We start from the raw sequence: 22,672 nt of genomic DNA on the forward strand, positions 1-22,672 counted from the left end.
GAAGGTGAAAAGTGAAGGTCCTTTTTATAGTGTAAAACCATGATGAAGAGGAAATCTATTGTCCAATAGTTTTAGTTTGATATTTGGTTTACTCTTTTTTATCCCAAATATCTTTTGGTATTCTCGTGACTTTAAATCTTTTCAACTGTTCAAATGAGGAAGTTGATTCTCACACGTTAAACTAAAGCTCATGACATATGACATCAGTGAAGGGACATCTAGTTCGGTTTTCTTTCAACTAGATGACGCTCTTTACATTCTAAATCCAACCAATCCATTTTCACCAATTTAGTTCTCAGTGAAGAGAAATTCAACTCCTCAAGGTGTTCTTTTGGGTTCCATCCTTTTTACCCAATACCTTTAGGAGGAACTTGACTCTTGTTTGACCATGTTTGTAGGTCATTCTTAAAATTATTTATGTATAAAAAAGGTTTATATTTTTAGTATACAATCATAAATCCCTATGTAGTCTTTGAAGGTACAAAATATTCTCTCAAGCTGCATTGAACTTTTTTGTACTCAACATAGCTATAATAATTAAATATATATATATATATATTTTAGCATATCATTATTATAAGAATAAATTTCCCCTCTTTTATTCATTTTTTTTGTTATAATAATATATGTATTTGTAAATGATATTCAAATATAAATATGTCAGTATAATTTGAATATGATTATATACTTATAAAAAAATAAATAAAAGAATGTTATTGTGCAAATGTTTAAAATATTAATAAAATAAATAAATAAATAAATAAGATTAATAAATAAATATATTCATAATTTATTTGTATGTACGTATGTATTTATTTTTAAAAGTAGTGTATGTATCTGTACATAATAATAATAATAATAATAATAATAATAATAATAATAATAATTTATTATTATTATTATTATTATTATTATTATTATTATTATTATTATTATTATTATTATTATTTAAATGAAGAAAGAGGGATGATTTAATTTAATATAATAATTTTATATATATATTTTAAGGAAATGAGAAGGGGAAAATACTCTTATTCTTTTAATTGGACGCATTTTTAAATTTGAGTACCTGTATTTGGAAAGAGGCATAAAGAGAGAGAACATCTGGATGCATAGGGAGAGCGTGTTCATCATTATCTCTGCTAGGGCATTCTTCTACATGGCAATATTTTTCAGTACCATCATTATTATCACCACTACCATCCAAACCTTCTATCTTCTTCGATAATTGAAAATTTTTCTTAGGGCAAAGGACACTCCCACATTCAACTTTCTTTCTTCTTATTTGGTAAGACTCTTTTTCTTCTTTTCTTCCTTTTGTCTTCACCCTTGCTCCTTCTTTTTTTGCTCACTTGAATATCTGCTATTGTATATTTGACATTTTTGGTATTTGTCTGAACTTTTGATACTCTGAATTCGTGTGATTCTGAACTCTGATCATCATTCGTACTCTTGTTACTCTGAATCCTTGTTGTTATGTTCTTTGTCTTCGTTCTCATGTAACACCTTTCAGCCCCATGTGTATTGAATTGCTAATTTTGGAATTAGCTATAGGGATTCTCCGATAAAGATCTTTCTCTTTGCAACTTTAGATGTTATATCATCATTTGTACATGTTCTCATTTGTGTATGTTTCCAATGACATAACAAAATAAAAGAAATTGAATTAAAAATTATGAGCAATGTTCATTTATAACTATAAAATAGATATTTAAAAATAAGAGATTTTTTTTTTGTATAGTATAGTCATAATTCATAAATAATTTGTTTATAAATTTTTTTTAAGAGCAAATTACTAGTGTTCAAATATTCGTATTCTTTTAAAGTTATAAACATATAATGTCTAGTAATATTTTTATATACTTCACCAAATGAAATATGATATTGTGAGGATATGAGGAGTTAGTGGCCTTATTAGGTAAAGAATATAATGAATAATTTTCATACCTTTGCTTTTTTGTTTTATTTGAGAACTCCTTGGTTGTTTTCTTGACATGCGATGCTCTTTGACTTTTAGAATTTCTTCAGTGTCTGTGATATTCTTCTTTATTTTTTGAGTATTTTTGTCCTTAGTATTCATGTGATATTGATATTCACTCTATTTTGTTGTTGTTGTTCTCCTTCTTTCCCCCTTTTTTAGGAATTATTTCTTCTTGTTGTCATGCCTCATGTGAGACTTGCTGCGATAGTGGATAGTGACCCGGAGCACTCTAGTAATAGTTTGGATACCGGCTCTTCTATGGATGATATGGACGATGTTCCTCAAGAATATGCAATCGAGTTTTCTGAATCTATCCCCCAACCTTGGGTTAAACCATCATATAAGAGGGCTATTTTTGTGGATCCTCCTTTAATTAAGAAACCTTTTTGGACCCTCCTTCCTCTGGCTCGCTATTAGGTATGGATAAAACTATAAAGTCCGGCTTTGATTCTTCAGATTGTAGAGTTTTAGATGAATTTGTTAGAAGCCTTCATATCAAGTGGGGTTCTGCTCTACTTCGTTCTCGGTTGAAGCGCCAAGAATTTCCATGGACTTCTTTTAAATCTGAGACAGCTACTCACGTGAATAAGGTTTGGCAAAAGTGGGTATTCACAGTATTGTTTGAGGAGGATGGTGATTTTGTGAGGAGATTAAAAATTGCTGGTGTTGCTGAGGCTATCCACACATCTGCTGGTTGGTTGTTTTCTACTATCCATCATCATAATTGATTCTTATCATTTCTTTACTTTGTTGCTATATATTGAAGAAGCACTAATTGATTTCTTCTTGGCAGGCTTGGGTGTTCAACAAAATGGATATGATATGAGTTTACTTTGACAGAGGTGGTGTTCTCAGACTCATACTTTTCTGACTTCTTGGGGTGAGTTTTCACCCACTTTAAAAGATGTTGTGGTTCTTCTTCAACTGCCGGTGTTTGGCAGTGTGGATCTCACTCTTCTTCGCCCGAATTCTAATATGCTTAAGCCTGCGAGACATCTTCAAACAAGTTTAAGTGATGCTGGACGGTATGCAAAAGAGTTATCCAAGAGTAGGCGTGTTAAGAAATCTTCCTCCAAGGATGAGCATCCAAAGACTCGTAGGTCCTCGAAAGGAAAAGAGGTGGTTGGCGACAAGAAAGATTCCAAGAAGAAGAAAATTACTGTTAAGTATTCTTACTCTAATTGGTCTCGTTATTTCTTTGGTGATTTCCTAAATGGTGAGTTTGTCCCTGCTCCTGTTGTTCATTCAGATCTTAAGGAAGCCGCTTTTGTTGCTTATTGGTTAAGTAAATATGTTATGTGTTTTTGGGACCGGCAGATGAGTGTATGAGCCATGGGGTGTTTCTTTTAGCTTGCTTGATTGCTGGAGGAGAACGTCTGTGATGAGCGGATAATTTATACGCTTTTTGGCATTATTTTTAGTATGTTTTCAGTAGGATCTAGTTACTTTTAGGGATATTTTCCTTAGTTTTTATGTTAAATTCACATTTCTGGACTTTACTATGAGTTTGTGTGCTTTTCTGTGATTTCAGGTATTTTCTGGCTGAAATTGAGGGACTTGAGCAAAAATTAGATTCAGAGGTTGAAGAAGGACTGCTGATGCTGTTGGATTCTGACCTCCCTGCACTCAAAATGGATTTTCTGGAGCTACAAAACTCAAAATAGTGCGCTTCTAATTGCGTTGGAAAGTAGACATCCAGGGCTTTCCATCAATATATAATAGTCCATACTTTGGCCAAGTTTAGATGACGCAAACTGGTGTTCAACGCCAGCTCTCTGCCCAAATCTGGCGTCCAGCGCCAGAAAAGGATCCAAAACCAGAGTTGAACGCCCAAACTGGCACAAAAGCTGGCGTTCAACTCCAAGAAGGACCTCTACACGTGCAACACTCAAAGCTCAGCCCAAGCACACACCAAGTGGGCCCCGGAAGTGGATTTATGCATCAATTACTTACTTCTGTAAACCCTAGTAGCTAGTTTATTATAAATAGGACCTTTTACTATTGTATTAGGTATCTTTGATCAGTTGTATGCTATCTTAGATCACATTTGAGGGCTGGCCTCTCGGCCATGCCTAGACTTTCACTTATGTATTTTTAATGGTAGAGTTTCTACACTCCATAGATTAAGGTGTGGAGCTCTGCTGTTCCTCAAAGATTAATGCAAAGTACTACTGTTTTCTATTCAATTCATCTTATTTTGCTTCTAAGATATTCATTCGTACTTCAATCTGAATGTGATGAACGTGACAATCATCATCATTCCCTATGAACGCGTGCCTGACAACCACTTCCGTTCTACCTTTGATTAAATGAGTATCTCTTAGATCTCTTAATCGGAATCTTCGTGGTGTAAGCTAGAATGATGGTGGCATTCAAGAGAATCCGGAAGGTCTAAACCTTGTCTGTGGTATTCCGAGTAGGATTCAATGAATGAATGACTGTGACGAGCTCCAAACTCGCGATTGCGGGGCGTTAGTGACAGACGCAAAAGGATAGTAAATCCTATTCCAGCATGATCGAGAACCGACAGATGAATAGCCGTGCCGTGACAGGGTGCGTTGACCATTTTCACTGAGAGGATAAGATGAAGACATTGACAAGGGTGATGCCTCCAGACGATTAGCCGTGCCGTGACAGGGCATTTGGATCATTTTCCCGAGAGAAGACCGAAAGTAGCCATTGACAATGGTGATGTATCACATAAAGCCAGCCATGGAAAGGAGTAAGACTGATTAGATGAAGATAGCAGGAAAGCAGAGGTTCAGAGGAACGAAAGCATCTCCATTCGCTTATCTGAAATTCTCACCGATGAATTACATAAGTATTTCTATCCCTATTTTATTATATTATTTTCGAAAACTCTATAACCATTTGATATCCGCCTGACTGAGATTTACAAGGTGACCATAGCTTGCTTCATACCGACAATCTCCGTGGGATTCGACCCTTACTCACGTAAGGTATTACTTGGACGACCCAGTGCACTTGCTGGTTAGTTATGCGAAGTTGTGAAGATATGTTTAGACCATGGTTCTGTGCATCCGTTTTTGGTGCCATTGCCGGGAAATCAATTTCGAATAACAATTCACAACCTGAGTAGCAATTTCGCATACCAAGTTTTTGGCGCCGTTGCCGGGGATTGTTTGAGTTTGGACAACTGACGGTTCATCCTGTTGCTCAGATTAGGTAATTTTCTTTTTGTTTTGCTTTCAAAAATTTTTCAAAAATCTTTCAAAAAATTTTTTTTCTTTTGTTTTCAAAAATATATTTTTATTCAAAATTTTTAAGAAAGAATTCTAGTGTTTCATGAAGCATGTGAAGCCTGGCTGGCTGAAAAGCCATGTCTAAATTCATTTAGACTGAGGCTTGTAATTTGTTATCAAGAGCAAGTTAGTTGTTGTTAATCCATCTACTACTGTTCCTGATTTACATGCTGAAGCTTGGCTGGCCATTGGCCATGTCTAGTGTTTTGGACTGGAGCTTTCATTGAAAGCTTGGCTGGCTAGTGAGCCATATCTAATTCCTGGACTGAAGCTTTAGACTAAGAATGCAAGATTCCTGGAATTCATATTAAAAATTTTGGAATCCTTATTTTCCTTTTTCAATTAATTTTTGAAAAAATCCAAAAAAAAAAATTAGAAAATCATAAAAATCAAAAATATTTTTTGTGTTTCTTGTTTGAGTCTTGAGTCATGTCATAAGTTTGGTGTCAATTGCATGTGCATCTTGCATTTTTCGAAAATTCATGCATTCATAGTGTTCTTCATGATCTTCAAGTTGTTCTTGGTAAGTCTTCTTGTTTGATCTTGATGATTTTTTGTTTTGTGTCTTTTCATGTTTATCATATGCATTCTGGAATTCTTAGTGTCTAAGCATTAAAGAATTCTAAGTTTGGTGTCTTGCATGTTTTCTTTGCATTAAAATTTTTTCAAAAATATGTTCTTGATGTTCATCATGATCTTCATAGTGTTCTTGGTGTTCATCTTGACATTCATAGTGTTCTTGCATGCATCCCTTGTTTTGATTAAAAAATAAAAGAGAAAAACATGAAAATGATGTTTTTAATTTTTCTCTTGCATCATAAAAATTCAAAAAAAAAAATATCTTTCCCTTTTTCTCTCATCAAATTAAAAAATTTGAGTTGACTTTTTCAAAAATTTTAAAAAAAATCTAGTTGTTTTTATGAGTCAAATCAAATTTTCAATTTAAAAATCTCATCTTTTTCAAAATCTTTTTCAAAAATCAAATCTTTTTCAAACTTCTTAGTTATTTTTGAAAATTCCAAAAATATTTTTCAAAAATCTTTTTCTTAATTTTATATCAAATTTTCGAAAATAACAATAACAATTAATGTTTTTGATTCAAAAATTTCAAGTTTGTTACTTGCTTATTAAGAAAGATTCAAACTTTGAGTTCTAGAATCATATCTTGTGATTTCTTGTGAATCAAGTCATTAATTGTGATTTTAAAAATCAAATCTTTTTCAAAACTAATTTCTATCATATCTTTTCAAAATATCTTCTTATCTTATCTTTTTCAAAAGTTTGATTTCAAAATATCTTTTCTAACTTCCTAACTTCTTATCTTTTCAAAATTTGTTTCAACTAACTAACTAACTTTTTGTTTGTTTCTTAACTTTTTCAAAACTACCTAACTAACTCTCTCTCTCTAATTTTCGAAAATATCTTCCCTCTTTTTCAAAAAAAATTCTTTTTTATTAACTAATTATTTTTATTTTTGATTTTAAAATTTTTCGAAAAAATACTAACCTTTTTCAAAAACTTTTTTCAAAAATCACTAACTCTTTTTCAAAATTTATTTTCGAAAATTCCTTCTCTCTCATCTCCTTCTATTTATCTATTCATTCACTAACATCTCATCTCACATCTCTGCCCTCCTCACAGTTGTGTTTCTTTCTTTACATCACATTCTTTGTCCCCCTCTTTTCTTCCACTCACAAAGGGATCCCTATACTGTGGTATAAAAGATCTCTATTATTTTTCTGTGCCCTCTTCTTTGTCATATGAGCAGGAGCAAGGACAAGAATATTCTTGTTGAAGCAGATCCAGAACCTGAAAGGACTCTGAAGAGAAAACTAAGAGAAGCTAAATTACAACAATCCAGAGATAACCTTTCAGAAATTTTCGAACAGGAAGAGGAGATGGCAGCCGAAAATAATAATAATGCAAGGAGGATGCTTGGTGACTTTACTGCACCTAATTCCAATTTACATGGAAGAAGCATCTCCATTCCTGCCATTGGAGCAAACAACTTTGAGCTGAAACCTCAATTAGTTTCTCTGATGCAGCAGAACTGCAAGTTTCATGGACTTCCATCTGAAGATCCTTTTCAGTTCTTAACTGAATTCTTGTAGATATGTGATACTGTTAAGACTAATGGAGTAGATCCTGAAGTCTACAGGCTCATGCTTTTCCCTTTTGCTGTAAGAGACAGAGCTAGAGTATGGTTGGACTCTCAACCTAAGGATAGCCTGAACTCTTGGGATAAGCTGGTCAAGGCTTTCCTAGCCAAGTTCTTTCCTCCTCAAAAGCTGAGCAAGCTTAGAGTGGATGTTCAAATCTTCAGACAGAAAGAAGGTGAATCCCTCTATGAAGCTTGGGAGAGATACAAAGGACTGACCAAAAAGTGTCCTTCTGACATGCTTTCAGAATGGACCATCCTGGATATATTCTATGATGGTCTGTCTGAGTTATCTAAGATGTCATTGGATACCTCTGCAGGTGGATCCATTCACCTGAAGAAAACGCCTGCAGAAGCTCAAGAACTCATTGACATGGTTGCAAATAACCAGTTCAATTACACTTCTGAAAGGAATCCTGTGAATAATGGGACGCCTATGAAGAAGGGAGTTCTTGAAATTGATACTCTGAATGCCATATTGGCTCAGAATAAAATATTGACTCAGCAAGTCAATATGATTTCTCAGAGTCTGCATGGAATGCAAGCTGCATCCAATAGTACTCAAGAGGCTTCTTATGAAGAAGAAGCTTATGATCCTGTGAACCCTGCAATAGCAGAGGTGAATTACTTAGGTGAACCTTATGGAAACACCTATAACTCATCATGGAGAAATCATCCAAATTTCTCATGGAAGGATCAAAAGCCTCAACAAGGCTTTAATAATGGTGGAAGAAACAGGTTTAGCAATAGCAAGCCTTTTCCATCATCCACTCAGCAACAAACAGAGAATTCTGAGCAGAATCCATCTAGCTTAGCAAACTTAGTCTCTGATCTATCTAAAGCCACTGTAAGTTTCATGAATGAAACAAGGTCTTCCATTAGAAATTTGGAAGCACAAGTGGGCCAGCTGAGTAAAAGGATCACTGAAATCCCTCCTAGTACTCTCCCGAGCAATACAGAAGAGAATCCAAAAGGAGAGTGCAAGGCCATTGACATAAGCATCATGGCCGAACCTGTGAGGAGAGGAGAGGACGTGAATCCCAAGGAGGAAGACCTCCTAGGACGTCCAGTGATCAATAAGGAGCTTCCCTCTGAGGAACCAAAGGACTCTGAGGCTCATCTAGATACCATAGAGATTTCATTAAACCTCCTTATGCCCTTCATGAGCTCTGATGAGTATTCCTCTTCTGAAGAGAATGAGGATGTTACTGAAGAGAAAACTGCCAAGTTTCTTGGTGCAATCATGAAGCTGAATGCCAAATTATTTGGTATTGAGACTTGGGAAGATGAACCTCCCTTGTTCACCAATGAACTAAGTGATCTGGATCAACTGACATTGCCTCAGAAGAAACAGGATCCTGGAAAGTTCATAATACCTTGTACCATAGGCACCATGATCTTTAAGGCTCTGTGTGACCTTGGTTCAGGAATAAACCTCATGCCCCTCTCTGTAATAGAGAAACTGGGAATCTATGGGGTGCAAGCTGCTAAAATCTCATTAGAGATGGCAGACGGTTCAAGAAAATAGGCTTATGGACAAGTAGAGGATGTGTTAGTAAAGGTTGAAGGCCTTTACATCCCTGCTGATTTCATAGTCCTGGATACTGGAAAGGAAGAGGATGAATCCATCATCCTAGGAAGACCTTTCCTAGCCACAGCAAGAGCTGTGATTGATGTGGACAGAGGAGAATTAGTCCTTCAATTGAATAAGGACAACCTTGTGTTTACAACTCAAGGATCCCTCTCTGCATCCATGGAGAGGAAGCAGAAAAAGCTTCTCTCAAAGCAGAGTCAAACAAAGCCCCCACAGTCAAACTCTAAGTTTGGTGTTGGGAGGCCACAACCAAACTCTAAGTTTGGTGTTGAACTCCCATATCCAAACTCTAAGTTTGGTGTTGGAGAGTTTCAACAATGCTCTGAACATCTGTGAGGCTCCATGAGAGCCCACTGTCAAGCTATTGACATTAAAGAAGCGCTTGTTGGGAGGCAACCCAATTTTTATTTATCTAACAATATTTTTCTTAGTTATATGTCTTTATAGGTTCATGATCATGTGGAGTCACAAAATAAATATAAAAATTAAAAACGGAATCAAAAAAATAGCAGAAGAAAAATCACACCCTGGAGGAAGCATCTGCCTGGCGTTCAACGCCAGAACAGAGCATAGTTCTGGCACTGAACGCCCAAAATGGGCAACATCCTGGTGCTGAACGCTCAGAACAAGCATGGTTCTGGCGTTCAACGCCAGAAATGGCAACAAATGGGCGTTGAACGCCCAAAATGGGCACCAACCTGGCGCTGAACGCCCAGAGTTGTGTGCAAAGGCATTTTACATGCCTAATAGGTGCAGGGATGTAAATCCTTGACACCTCAGGATCTGTGGACCCCACAGGATCATCTCAGGATCTGTGGACCCCACAGGATCCCCACATACCTCCACTCACTCTGTTCTCTCTTCTCAATCATCCTCTATTCCCAATAAACACTCTTCCCTATTAACCCTTTACCACTCACATCCATACACCCACTTACCTTCAAAATTCAACATCTCCTCCCCACCCAATCCCACCCATATGGCCGAATACACACCTCCCTCCATCTCCCCCATATCTTCTTCTTCTTCTTCTATTCCTTCTTCTTTTGCTCGAGGGCGAGCAACATTCTAAGTTTGGTGTGGTAAAAGCATAGCTTTTTTGTTTTTTCCATAACCATTGATGGCACCTAAGGCCAGAGAAACCTCTAGAAAGAGGAAAGGGAAGACAAAAGCTTCCATCAAGGGTCTATAGCTCAGTGGTAGAACATTTGACTGCAAATCAAGAGATCCCTGAGATACCTCAGGGGATACATTTTCTTCCACACAATTATTGGAAGCAACTAAGGGTGGAACATCAAGAGCACTCCATCATCCTTCATGAAATAAGAGAAGATCAAAAAGCAATGAGGGAGGAGCTACAAAGACAAGGAAGAGACATAGAAGAGCTCAAGGACATCATTGGTTCCTCAAGAAGAAAACGCCACCATCACTAAGGTGGACTCATTCCTTGTTCTTACATTCTCTGTTTTTCGTTTTCTATGTTAAGTGCTTATCTATGTTTGTGTCTTCATTACATGATCATTAGTAATTAGTAACTATGTCTTAAAAGTTATGAATGTCCTATGAATCCATCACCTCTCTAAAATGAAAAATGTTTTAATTCAAAAGAACAAGAAGTACATGAGTTTTGAATTTATCCTTGAACTTAGTTTAATTATATTGATGTGGTGACAATGCTTCTTGTTTTCTGAATGTATGCTTGAACAGTGCATATGTCTTTTGAAGTTGTTGTTTAAGAATGTTAAATATGTTGGCTCTTGAAAGAATGATGACTAGGAGACATGTTATTTGATAATCTGAAAAATCATAAAAATGATTCTTGAAGCAAGAAAAAGCAGCAAAGAACAAAGCTTGCAGAAAAAAAAATAAATAGGCGAAAAAAAATAAAAAGAAAAAGAAAAAGAAAAAGCAAGCAGAAAAAGCCAAAAGCTCTTAAAACTAAGAGGCAAGAGCAAAAAAGCCAATAACCCTTAAAACCAAAAGGCAAGGGCAAATAAAAAGGATCCCAAGGCTTTGAGTATCAGTGGATATGAGGGCCTAAAGGAATAAAATCCCGGTCTAAGCGGCTAAACCAAGCTGTCCCTAACCATGTGCTTGTGGCGTGTAGGTGTCAAGTGAAAACTTGAGACTGAGCGGTTAAAGTCAAGGTCCAAAGCAAAAGAAGAGTGTGCTTAAGAACCCAGGACACCTCTAATTGGGGACTTTAGCAAAGCTGAGTCACAATCTGAAAATGTTTACCCAATTATGTGTCTGTGGCATTTATGTATCCGGTGGTAATACTAGAAAACAAAGTGCTTAGGGCCACGGCCAAGACTCATAAAATATCTGTGTTCAAGAATCATCATACTGAACTAGGAGAATCAATAACACTATCTGAAGTCTGAGTTCCTATAGATGCCAATCATTCTGAACCTCAATGGATAAAGTGAGATGCCAAAATTATTCAAGAGGCAAAAAGCTATAAGTCCCGCTCATTTGATTGGAGCTATGTTTCATTGATAGTTTGGAATTTATAGTATATTCTCTTCTTTTTATCCTAATTGATTTTCAGTTGCTTGGGGACAAGCAACAATTTAAGTTTGGTGTTGTGATGAGCGGATAATTTATACGCTTTTTGGCATTGTTTTTAGTATGTTTTCAGTAGGATCTAGTTACTTTTAGGGATGTTTTCCTTAGTTTTTATGTTAAATTCACATTTCTGGACTTTACTATGAGTTTGTGTGTTTTTCTGTGATTTCAGGTATTTTCTGGCTGAAATTGAGGGACTTGAGCAAAAATCAGATTCAGAGGTTGAAGAAGGACTGCTGATGCTGTTGGATTCTGACCTCCCTGCACTCAAAATGGATTTTCTGGAGCTACAAAACTGAAAATGGCGCGCTTCCAATTGCGTTGGAAAGTAGACATCCAGGGCTTTCCAGAAATATATAATAGTCTATACTTTGGCCAAGTTTAGACGACGCAAACTGGCGTTCAACGCCAGCTCTCTGCCCAAATCTGGCGTCTAGCGCCAGAAAAGGATCCAAAACCAGAGTTGAACGCCCAAACTGGCACAAAAGCTGGCGTTCAACTCCAAGAAGGACTTCTACACATGCAACACTCAAAGCTCAGCCCAAGCACATACCAAGTGGGCCCCGAAAGTGGATTTATGCATCAATTACTTACTTCTGTAAACCCTAGTAGCTAGTTTATTATAAATAGGACCTTTTACTATTGTATTAGGTATCTTTGATCAGTTGTATGCTATCTTAGATCACATTTGAGGGCTGGCCTCTCGGCCATGCCTGGACTTTCACTTATGTATTTTTAACGGTAGAGTTTCTATACTCCATAGATTAAGGTGTGGAGCTCTGCTGTTCCTCAAAGATTAATGCAAAGTACTACTGTTTTCTATTCAATTCATCTTATTTCGCTTCTAAGATATTCATTCGTACTTCAATCTGAATGTGATGAACGTGACAATCATCATCATTCCCTATGAACACGTGCCTAACAACCACTTCCGTTCTACCTTTGATTAAATGAGTATCTCTTAGATCTCTTAATCGGAATCTTCGTGGTGTAAGCTAGAATGATGGCGGCATTCAAGAGAATCCGGAAAGTCTAAACCTTGTCTGTGGTATTCCGAGTAGGATTCAATGAATGAATGACTGTGACGAGCTCCAAACTCACGATTGCGGGGCGTTAGTGACAGACGCAAAAGGATAGTAAATCCTATTCCAGCATGATCGAGAACCGACAGATGAATAGCCGTGCCGTGACAGGGTGCGTTGACCATTTTCACTGAGAGGATAAGATGAAGCCATTGACAAGGGTGATACCTCCAGACGATTAGCCGTGCCGTGACAGGGCATTTGGATCATTTTCCCGAGAGAAGACCGAAAGTAGCCATTGACAATGGTGATGTATCACATAAAGCCAGCCATGGAAAGGAGTAAGACTGATTGGATGAAGATAGCAGGAAAGCAGAGGTTCAGAGGAACGAAAGCATCTCCATTCGCTTATCTGAAATTCTCACCGATGAATTACATAAGTATTTCTATCCCTATTTTATTATATTATTTTCGAAAACTCTATAACCATTTGATATCCGCCTGACTGAGATTTACAAGGTGACCATAGCTTGCTTCATACCGACAATCTCCGTGGGATTCGACCCTTACTCACGTAAGGTATTACTTGGACGACCCAGTGCACTTGCTGGTTAGTTATGTGAAGTTGTGAAGATATGTTTAGACCATGGTTCTGTGCATCCGTTTTTGGTGCCATTGCCGGGGAATCAATTTCGAATAACAATTCACAACCTGAGTAGCAATTTCGCATACCAGTCTGCCATTGGCTTCCCTGTATGTCGGCAGTTTATATACACGGCTTGATCAATTTTTCTAGCAACTTAAGATTGCTCATGGTCGCTTTCCAGTATTGGCTTTCATTGACGAAATATTTCTTCAACTCTTTCTTTTGAGTGGTTATCTCAGTTTGCTCCCATCCGTAAGCCCCCTACAATTCTTCCAGATAAGAAGGCAAGTCCTCGTGCTTGGATTTGGAGTTCAGCTCATCCTTCTAAATCTTTGGAGGATGTTATTGATTTGGAGAAAAAATTTTGTTTTCTCCCGTACATAACCTCTTACCAGCCTAGTGCATCGGTTGTTCATCATATATATTCTGCTGATCTTGAACATGATCGCAATGATATTTCCACTGGCAAGGAAGGGGCTTATGACTTTTGGCTTCTGTGTACTTCTCCTACCCCCATTCCTGGTTTGATTGTTATGGATAGGGACTTCCATTGTGGAGCTTTGATCTGTCCAGTGATCTACCGTCCTGATAGGGTAAGTCGCCAACTAGAGGGGGACCAAGATCCAAAAAATGTGGAGCATATTTTTTTCCACCGAAAAATTTAATGAAAAAGGTTCTGTTTCAAAAAGAACTCCCGGAGTACAATCCTTGCTTGGTTGTTTCTCTTGATAGGGATGGGAGAGTTACAATGGAGTCTGTGGATTTAGATTACTTCATGCGTATGAAGAAGCATATTAGGCAATATGAGGGTACTTCCATTCCAGATGTCAGATCGTTTGTTCCAGTTTTGATCAAGGATCCATATTTCATGACTGGCAACCTTTCTCCTTCGACCATTGCAAGTAATATTTGCTCTTTGCTGATTCTTTTTTTTTGTTTCTTCGCTTCTTTTTTGTCTCTCTCTCCCCCGTGCCCTTTTTTTGGCTTTGTGTGTTTGACTGTTGTATCTTCTGTGCTGGTGTTTTGTAGACTTGGACACCAAGTGTTACAAACATCCCCCTTCTCCAAAGAGAAAATCTAATGATTCAGTTGTTACTGTTGAAGTGGTCAAGCGCGGTAAAGTGGAGAGTTCATATCTTAAGGTTGCAAAGAGGTCTCTTAAAAAACCACCCAGGCCTTCCATTGATGCTACACCTTCACCAATTTCCACTGGCTCAGGAATTTCTCCTTCCTCGACAACAAAAGCTAAGGGTTCTTCTGTCGGTGCTTGCTTTGTTAAATCATCACAATTTCCTGGTACGGATGTGGCTAGCTTATCTAGAAATGTTGTAAAGCGTAGGTCTCATCGTCTTTTGGATAAAATAACAACAATTCCAAATGCACCTTCTGATTCGGTAAATGTAGGCGATGAGAGCTCTCAAGAAAGGGTCAGTGGGGATTCTCCTAATTCATTTGTTGTTGGCGATGTTCCTGACAAGGGTACTACCCAAGATGTTGTTCGAGATGGCCCATGAGCAACAGCAAGTTCTAAGAGCAATGTTGACATTGAGCCGGCTGTTACCTGCCAAGGGGATCCTACTAGACGTGTTGTTACTCCCATCCGAACAGAATTTCCTGGTGCAGGTACAACTGTTTGACTCCACTTCTTCTTCTTCTTCTTTTGAGATTTGCATACATGATTCTGTTCATGCTGTTTGTGTGTGTGCATGTATCTTTTCCTATTTATCAGCTTCTCATGTCGCGTCTGAGTCCACTTTCCAAGCTTCGAGCACTTGTATTTCTCACGTCACACAGGAACCCTCAGCTGGTGCTTCTTTTGTTTGTTTTGCTTTTCAGTTTCTGTCCATGATGAGTTTGAGCATTTTGATGACGATGCAAAGAACTTGTAATCGGAGATTGCATCCCGGGCTCCTTCCTTCCTGCTTCCAAATGACCTAAACTGCCTTTTCAAGAAGCTTGGGTATCAAGCTTTTCTGGACGCATGGAATTTCTTTACTTCACATTCCCTTGCAGACTTGTGGGGTGCTCATCGGGATATAGTAGAAAATCATCTAAATAACCTTAAGTTATTTAAATTTAGTGGTCATTGGCTTGAGAACCTTTCTACTAAATTGGAGCCTCCACCTGGGGTATCTGATCCTGCTAGAGAAGAATTGTTGTCTAAAGAGTATCATGTTCTATCTTCTGATGTTTCTGCTCTTCAAGAAAAGGTTAACAAGCTTACATCTGAATTGAACACCATAAAGGCTAGGTTAGCCAGCGTCAGCCTGGAGCGAGAGCAATTAGCCAAGCATAAGGAGGCTGCTTCTTCTGTGATTTCTTACAGTGATATTTTGTGGCTGTGATAGTTTTTCAGCACTTTATTTTGTAAGATATGTAACCTTTGACAAAATGTATTATTTTTTTTTGCTGCTTCTATGACTTTCATTGTACACCTCTTTTTGGGTGTTATGTTTTCCCTCATTTTTTTTATAATATACATACTCCTCCAAGGACTTTACCTGCTTGTGTGATCATTTTATTTTAGATACACACTTTTTTTTTCTTTTTGCAGGAGGAGGGTATGATTTTAAGATGAGCAGGATTATCTACTGCTATTTTTTTTTTCTCTACCTTTTTTTTTCAGGCCAAAAAAGGAAGGTACCTAGAACTTTCTTACCCTATTTATGTTCTCTCTCTTTTTTAGGAGCTTGGAGGGTAGGGCACTTCACTTTTTTGAAATATTTTGTACTGCAGATTTCTTAAGATGCATCATTCACAACTTTTGAGTATATAATTGCTAATGCAATTTTTTCATGCATTGCAAGATGCTTGTAGAATAATATAACATAAACATTGGCTCTTGATAAAAAAGCCTTTTGGAATTGAAATTCAAGCTACTAAAGCTGAAATTAGGCATAGTACTTCTTGACATACTTGAAATTGATGGGGCCAGTGGTTGTTCCATGATCTGGGTCCAGCAAGATACAGTGTCCGTTGGGTGTACTTCAGAAACAATGTAAGGACCCTCCCATTTGGGAGCCCATTTTGGCAAAGACATCTTTCTCATTACTGCGTCTACTGATTTTAATACCAGATCACCCTCTAGGAACACCCTGGGCCGAACATGCTTGTCATAAGCTAATGCTAGTCTCCGATGGTATTCTTCCATCTTGCTTCCCACAACTTCTCTTTTTTCTTCCAATTCTTGCAACTCAACTTCACGATCCCTTGCTTCGTCTAACAACATCCTGGCGGTGGGTACTTCAATCTCTGCTGGCAGTACAGCTTCAACCCCGTAAACCAACGAGAAGGGTGTTACTCCACTTGTTCCATGTCTGGTTGTTCTGTAAGTCCAAAGAGCAAGTGGTAGGTATTCACTCCAATATTTATGGGCATCGGTCACCATCTTTGTGAGTATTTTCAAAAGGCTCTTGTTAGTAGCCTCTGCCTGGCCATTGCCTTGCGGGTAGTAGGGAGAAGACTTGTGATGTTTGATTTGGTATTGTTCAAGAATACCCCCACACTCTTTGGTTAACAAAGTGGGTTCCATTATCGGACACTAGAACACTTAGCAGCCCGAACCTGCATATTATATTTTCTTTGATAAATCTCACTACTGCTTCAGTATTTGCTTCCCTAATAGCCACAGCCTCCACCCACTTGGTGAAGCTTTCAGTTGCAACTAGAATCCATTTCTTCCCCATTGATAGGGGGTTGATTGGTCCCATAAAATCTACCGCCCATGTATGGAATGGGTATGGTGTTTTGAGGCTGTTCTTCTGCACGCTTGGCGCATGTATCAAGTTTGCATGCTTTTGGCATTGCGGACACCTCTTGGCCCAGTTGATTGCATCTTCCTTCATTTTTGGCCAATAATAGCCAATCCTGATTAGTTCATACCACAAGGCCCTTCCTCCTTGGTGTCTTCCACATACTCCTTGATGGACTTCTTCCAAGACTTTATCTTTTTCTTCCTCTCGAACGCATTTCAGCATCTCTCCGGTAAAACTCTTTTTGAACAACTCACCTTTCTGCAAGAAGTAGCGTTCTGATCTCTTCTTCAATCTCTCAGCTTCTATTTTTTCTGAAGGCAAAACTCCAGCATCGAGGTACTCTACGATGGGTTGTTGCCAATTGTGAACATTACATATCTGCGTACTTTCTTTTATTTCTTGACAAGCCTTGCAGGAAGCTTGTAATTCATCACAATGAGACTTCATTTTCGGCCAATAAATACCCCACCTCTGGAGCCTTCAGTACAAACCAGGGCCCTCTTCTCTGCAAGTGGCTCCATGCAGTTGTTCTGCTTTTTCTTTCCCTTCCTCTTCTCCTACACATTTCATGAGGAGTCCATCCTTGCTTTTTTTGAACATTTGCCCATTGAGGAGGTAAAATCCTCTTGTTTCTTTGGTGATGTTGAGCGTTCTGAGCTGTTCATGTATAGGCGTTCGCCAATCATTGGTTTTTCCTTCCACGGACATCATTTCTTCTCTGGCAGAACTTTCAGCTACCCGGTGTTCCAAAGCATGTTGTCCATTTTGAATAGTGACTCTACTCCCCAATGTTGCTAAAGCATCCGCATGCTTGTTTTCTATTCGGGGTACATGCTCAAATGAGATCTTATCAAATACCTTCATCATGCGCCACACTTGCTCTCTGCATAAGGCCAGACTTCTTTCCTTCGTGTCGTACCCTCCTTGAATCTGTTGTATTATTAGGTTGGAGTCTCCTTTGACATGGAGTTTCTTGATACCAACTTCTTGAGCCATCTTTAGACCGAGCATTAGTGCTTCATACTCTGCCTCATTGTTGGTGCAAGAGAAATCCAATCGAAACATGAAGGACAAATTTTTTCCATGGGATTCTGTAAGGACGACTCCTGCCCCTCCTTGAGGATTCGAGAGTGTTCCATAAAACATGAGGGTCCATGTTTCCTCTTCATTACAAGCATGAATAGTCTGTATTGTTCCTAGAATCTGATCTGGCAACTCTTCAATCGTTGCTTTTTCAGGACATATCGACAATAGGTCAGCCAAAGTTTGGCTCTTAATGGTGGTAGGTGTCACCAATTTCACATCATATTCGCTTATTAAGAGTGCCCAACGACTCATTCTTTCAGTCAACATTGGCTTTTCAATTAAAAATCTGAGACCTTCATTTTTTGATACGACTTCTACTTGGTGTGCTTGAAAGTAGTGTCGGTATCTTTGTGAGATGTACACCAGAGCGAGACAATATTTCTCTGGTGAAGAGTATCTTTGTTCTGGCCCTTTCATGGCTCTGCTAACATAAGCAATGGATTTTTCTTTGCCTTCACCTTCTTGTGCAATTAACCCGCTAACTGCTTCTTCTCCTACCACTAAGTATACCTTCAATGGTGCACCAGGTTGAGGGGAAGTCATGGTGTGAGTGGATGTGAGAACGTTCTTGATCTTGTCCATCACAGCTTGGTGGTGTTGTTCCCACGTAAAGGTGTTCTTCTCTTTCAACAAAGGTCTTAGGGGTCCTAAGAGCTCTCCTAATGCTAGTATGAACCTTCGAATATACCCCAACTTGCCTATGAACTTCTGAAGTCCCTTGATGTTTTTCGAAGGTTCCCTGTCTTGGACAACTTTAATCTTATCCCCGTCAGCTGAAATGCCTCCTTTGTGGACTCTGAATCCCAAGAAATTTCCAGATGACACCCCGAAGGCACATTTCATGGGGTTCATCTTAAGTATATACTTTTTGCATCTAGTGAATACAGCTCTGAGGTGTTCTGTGTGTTACTTCCCGGATGTTGACTTGACAACCAAATTGTCTACATAGTCTTTCACAAAGTCATGCATTATGTCATGGAATATAGCAGTCATGGCTCTTTGGTAGGTTACTCCAGCATTCTTTAGGCCAAAAGGCATGACAGTATAGTAAAAATTACCTACGGGTGTTCGAAATGCTATTTTTTCTTCATCTCCCGGAGCCATTCTAATTTGGTTGTATCCGCTAAATCCATCCATGAAGGAGAACCTTTCAAATCCGTCTGTAGCATCTACCATTCTATCAATATCTGGCAGAGAAAAATCATCCTTAGGGCAAGCTTTGTTTAGATCTCTAAAATCCACGCAACACCGGATCTGTCCATTTTTCTTTTTCACTGGTACTATGTTGGCTAACCATGAGGGATGTTGTATTGGTTTGATGAATTTGGTTGCGAGTAACTTTTTGATTTCTTTCTTTACTTGAGCTTCTATTTCATTGGAGAATTTTCTAGGAGCTTGCTTGACAGGAGTTGCTCCTTTCCTCACAACTAAATTGTGGGTTACCAGGTTTGGGTCTAACCACTGACGTTTCATCATAGTTCCAAGCAAACACATCTCTGAACTCTGTTAATAGCGCTATCAAATCCCTTTTCTCCTTCTCCCCTAGAGCTTTGCACACGAACAAAGGCCTCGGGTGTTCTTCAGTCGCTAAATTAATCTCTTCCAATTCTTCCTCCTTCTGCTTTGCTTCATCTTGGAGTTGGAGAGGGGTATTTTCTATGTTGCTTTGAAGATGTTCTTTCTCTTGTACACTTAAGATGTCAGAGCCAGAGGAGTTCTGGTAATTTTCCTCTGCTGGACCCCCGAGTTCCTATAGGATACACCACCTATATCCTCCACCTGGGAGAATTTCCTTACGAAGCCCTAGATCTTCGATTGCTGTTGCTTGTTTTTTGGTGTTTTCTTTTGGTGCTTCCTCCATCAAGGTAGTGTTATTCCGTACTGCTTTTTGTCTGGGTGTTCCGATGGCGCATTCCTGCACAGGCCTTATTTTGTTGACCTCTGGTAACGCAAGCTCTTCATAAAAACTCGCATCCACTAAATGTGCTTCTCCCGCGTCAAAGGGTGTTACAGTGGCTGAGATACTAATATCCTTCCCTCTCCAGCTAGACTTTATGCATTGATGCCAACTTGAAGGAACGCACCGATGTAAATGAATCCATGGATGTTCCAGTAGGATGTGGTAACTAGAGCTTCCATCCACCACATGAAATTTATTATTGGTCTTTATGGGGCCAACTTCCAAGACAGCATTAACCCACCCTCTAGATTTCACACCCACTCCATTAAAAGCATTGACCCTACTTGAGTAGGCCTTATCTGATCAGTAGAACCTCCCATTTCTAGAAATATATGAGTGGGTATGATATTTACCCCCTATCCAGCATCCATCAAGGCCCTTCTGACCTTCATGCCTTCTACCACTACTTCCACGTACAATGGTTTATTGTGGTAGAACTCCCCATTGAATGAGTCAGGGTCCCGAAACACCAGGGCGTTTGCATGGGCCTTTGCTAATCTTGTGAGCGGAGCGTTGATGCCCCCAAAACTTTTTTCATGCTCCTAAATGACTCTTATTAGAGCTCTAGCCACCTCTTTCTGAATGTGGGGTTCCGAGCCAAGTTGGTTGAACATGATTCTACAACCTCGAGACTTTAAAAGACCTCTTGTCAACGTGTCTTCATCCAAGGACTCCTCCATTGTGACCATCTCTTCTGCTTCATCTATGATCTCTGTTAGCATTACCTCTCCTTCAACGCCTATCATTCCAACATCATGTTGAGGAAAAAGAGTACTTTTTACACCTTCTTGATTTTGTTCTCCATTTAGGAGTATCTTCCCTTCCTTCACTTGCCTATGAAACATCGTCCTCACCACATAACAATCAGTCAATCCATGGCTCTTATTGCGGTGCACCATGCAATATCTTGGATCTCTCAAGTCTTCAGGTATTTGTGGCTCTCTATCTGTTCTGGGGTTTAATATTTCATCCTCAAACCATCCATTTACGACAACCATGGCCTGAGCTCTGGAGAGAGGTAGTGGGGTGGAGGACTGTTTCTCTTAGCGCCCTTAGAATAGGAACTCCTTCTGCCCCTGCCATCAGCGGCACACACTTCCAGAGGGGAAACTTCTTTATATCTCCTTCCATTGCGCTTCATTGCCTCGGTTATGTCAGATGCTCTCTTTAAGAGCTCAGAGAAAGTGTTTATGTTGCTCATAGAAAGATAAATTTGGGATCCATCTTCCACATTTCTAATACACCCATACACCAATTGTGGCTCTGGGAGAGTGTCTATACAAAGTAAAGCTTGATCTCTGTACCTCTTGATGAATGCTACCAATCCTTCTCCTTGTCTCTGTTTCACTCTCCCCAGGTCCATGATGTGCATAGAGGGTTCCTCTTCTAGGAACTTGTTGCAGAACTCCGTCACTAATTGCTCCCAGGTGTTGATGCTATTGGCCTTCAACTTGCAATACCACGTGAACGCCCTTCCTGTCAGTAATGTTGAGAACTCCTTGATCTTGAGCTCTTGGTGGTTCCTGAACACCCTGAGATCGTCCAAGAATGACATGATATGTTCTTTGGCACTTCCGGTACCATCAAATTTACGAAAGGTAGGTGGTTGATACCCCTTAGGGTATGATTTTGCCAAAATATGATGCCCGAATGGTGGACTTATCTCCCAAATGGGTTCACTTGCTTCTCCTTTGCCCTTTAGAATACACGCCAACTCCCTACGAGTGACCGGGGTGTTCTCGTCTTCCTCTGCATTCTCCAGATTCACGACTGGAAGTGGTGAAGGAGTTCTATACCTCATTTGATCCCTAGCCATCATTTATGTGATAAAAGCTTGCATCTTTGTTTGGTTGTCTATCATATAGTTGTACACGTGAGCAGGGATGGTTACATGAGTGTGCATGTCAGCGGTACCTCCAGCATGGGGTGTGAAAAAATTCGTGTAGGCATGAGTTCCTCCTCCTCCTGCACCCAGATTCTGCTGCTCCATGTGTTCTTCTTCTTGGTTGTGCCCGTCCTCATCTTGAGGTGATCCCAAGCTGAGGTTGAGGTTCCGAGGGGTTATTGAATGTCGCTTAGGTGGTCGATTCTGCCCAAGATGAGTATTGCTAGATTCACCCATCACGTCGAAGTGTTCTTCCCCAGGTGATTCGGGTGAGTTTTATGGAAAATAGATTAAGTGAAAAATAATGGTTAAGATGAGAGATTCAGGGTAAGTATACTTGTGAGGAAAATACTTCTATTAATGACGAATAAGCAATACAAGAACTAATAATGACGAATAGAGGTGGAGAACAAGTGTTGAGACCTCCACTAATGTCACAAGAGGATGAATGAACTTTGTTTAAAGTGGACAGGGGCTGGTTAATGGTTGTCGAGTATTCTGGTGGAACACCTGAATACCAGTTTTTACTCGTGAAAGTGATGAATGAAATGAAGAACAATGAGAAGAATTTTTGGGGAGAGAAAAAGATGGGTTTCCTAACTTCTCTGTTTCAGAAATAAGAAGGGTCTCAGAAGAAGGCTCAAGTGAAAGTGAAAAGTAATGAAAGTGAAGGTGAAAGTCTGGTTGAAGGTGAAGGTGAAAAGTGAAGGTCCTTTTTATAGTGTAAAACCATGATGAAGAGGAAATCTATTGT

General features: G+C 39.0%; 1 protein-coding gene and 1 non-coding gene across 2 annotated transcripts; both read right to left on the bottom strand.

The window, feature by feature from the left end:
• Positions 1-7,538: 7,538 nt before the first annotated feature.
• On the bottom strand, positions 7,539-7,646 carry LOC112725783 (small nucleolar RNA R71). Its single transcript, XR_003164866.1, has one exon. It is a non-coding gene; the product is annotated as a small nucleolar RNA R71 (small nucleolar RNA).
• An 8,365-nt stretch (positions 7,647-16,011) lies between these two features.
• On the bottom strand, positions 16,012-16,620 carry LOC112721080 (uncharacterized). Its single transcript, XM_025772155.1, has one exon. The coding sequence runs from the start codon at positions 16,618-16,620 to the stop codon at positions 16,012-16,014; it is 609 nt and encodes a 202-aa protein (XP_025627940.1).
• Positions 16,621-22,672: the final 6,052 nt, after the last annotated feature.

The sequence above is a fragment of the Arachis hypogaea genome, chromosome 11, assembly GCF_003086295.3.
Source record: "Arachis hypogaea cultivar Tifrunner chromosome 11, arahy.Tifrunner.gnm2.J5K5, whole genome shotgun sequence".
Lineage (NCBI taxonomy): Eukaryota > Viridiplantae > Streptophyta > Magnoliopsida > Fabales > Fabaceae > Arachis > Arachis hypogaea.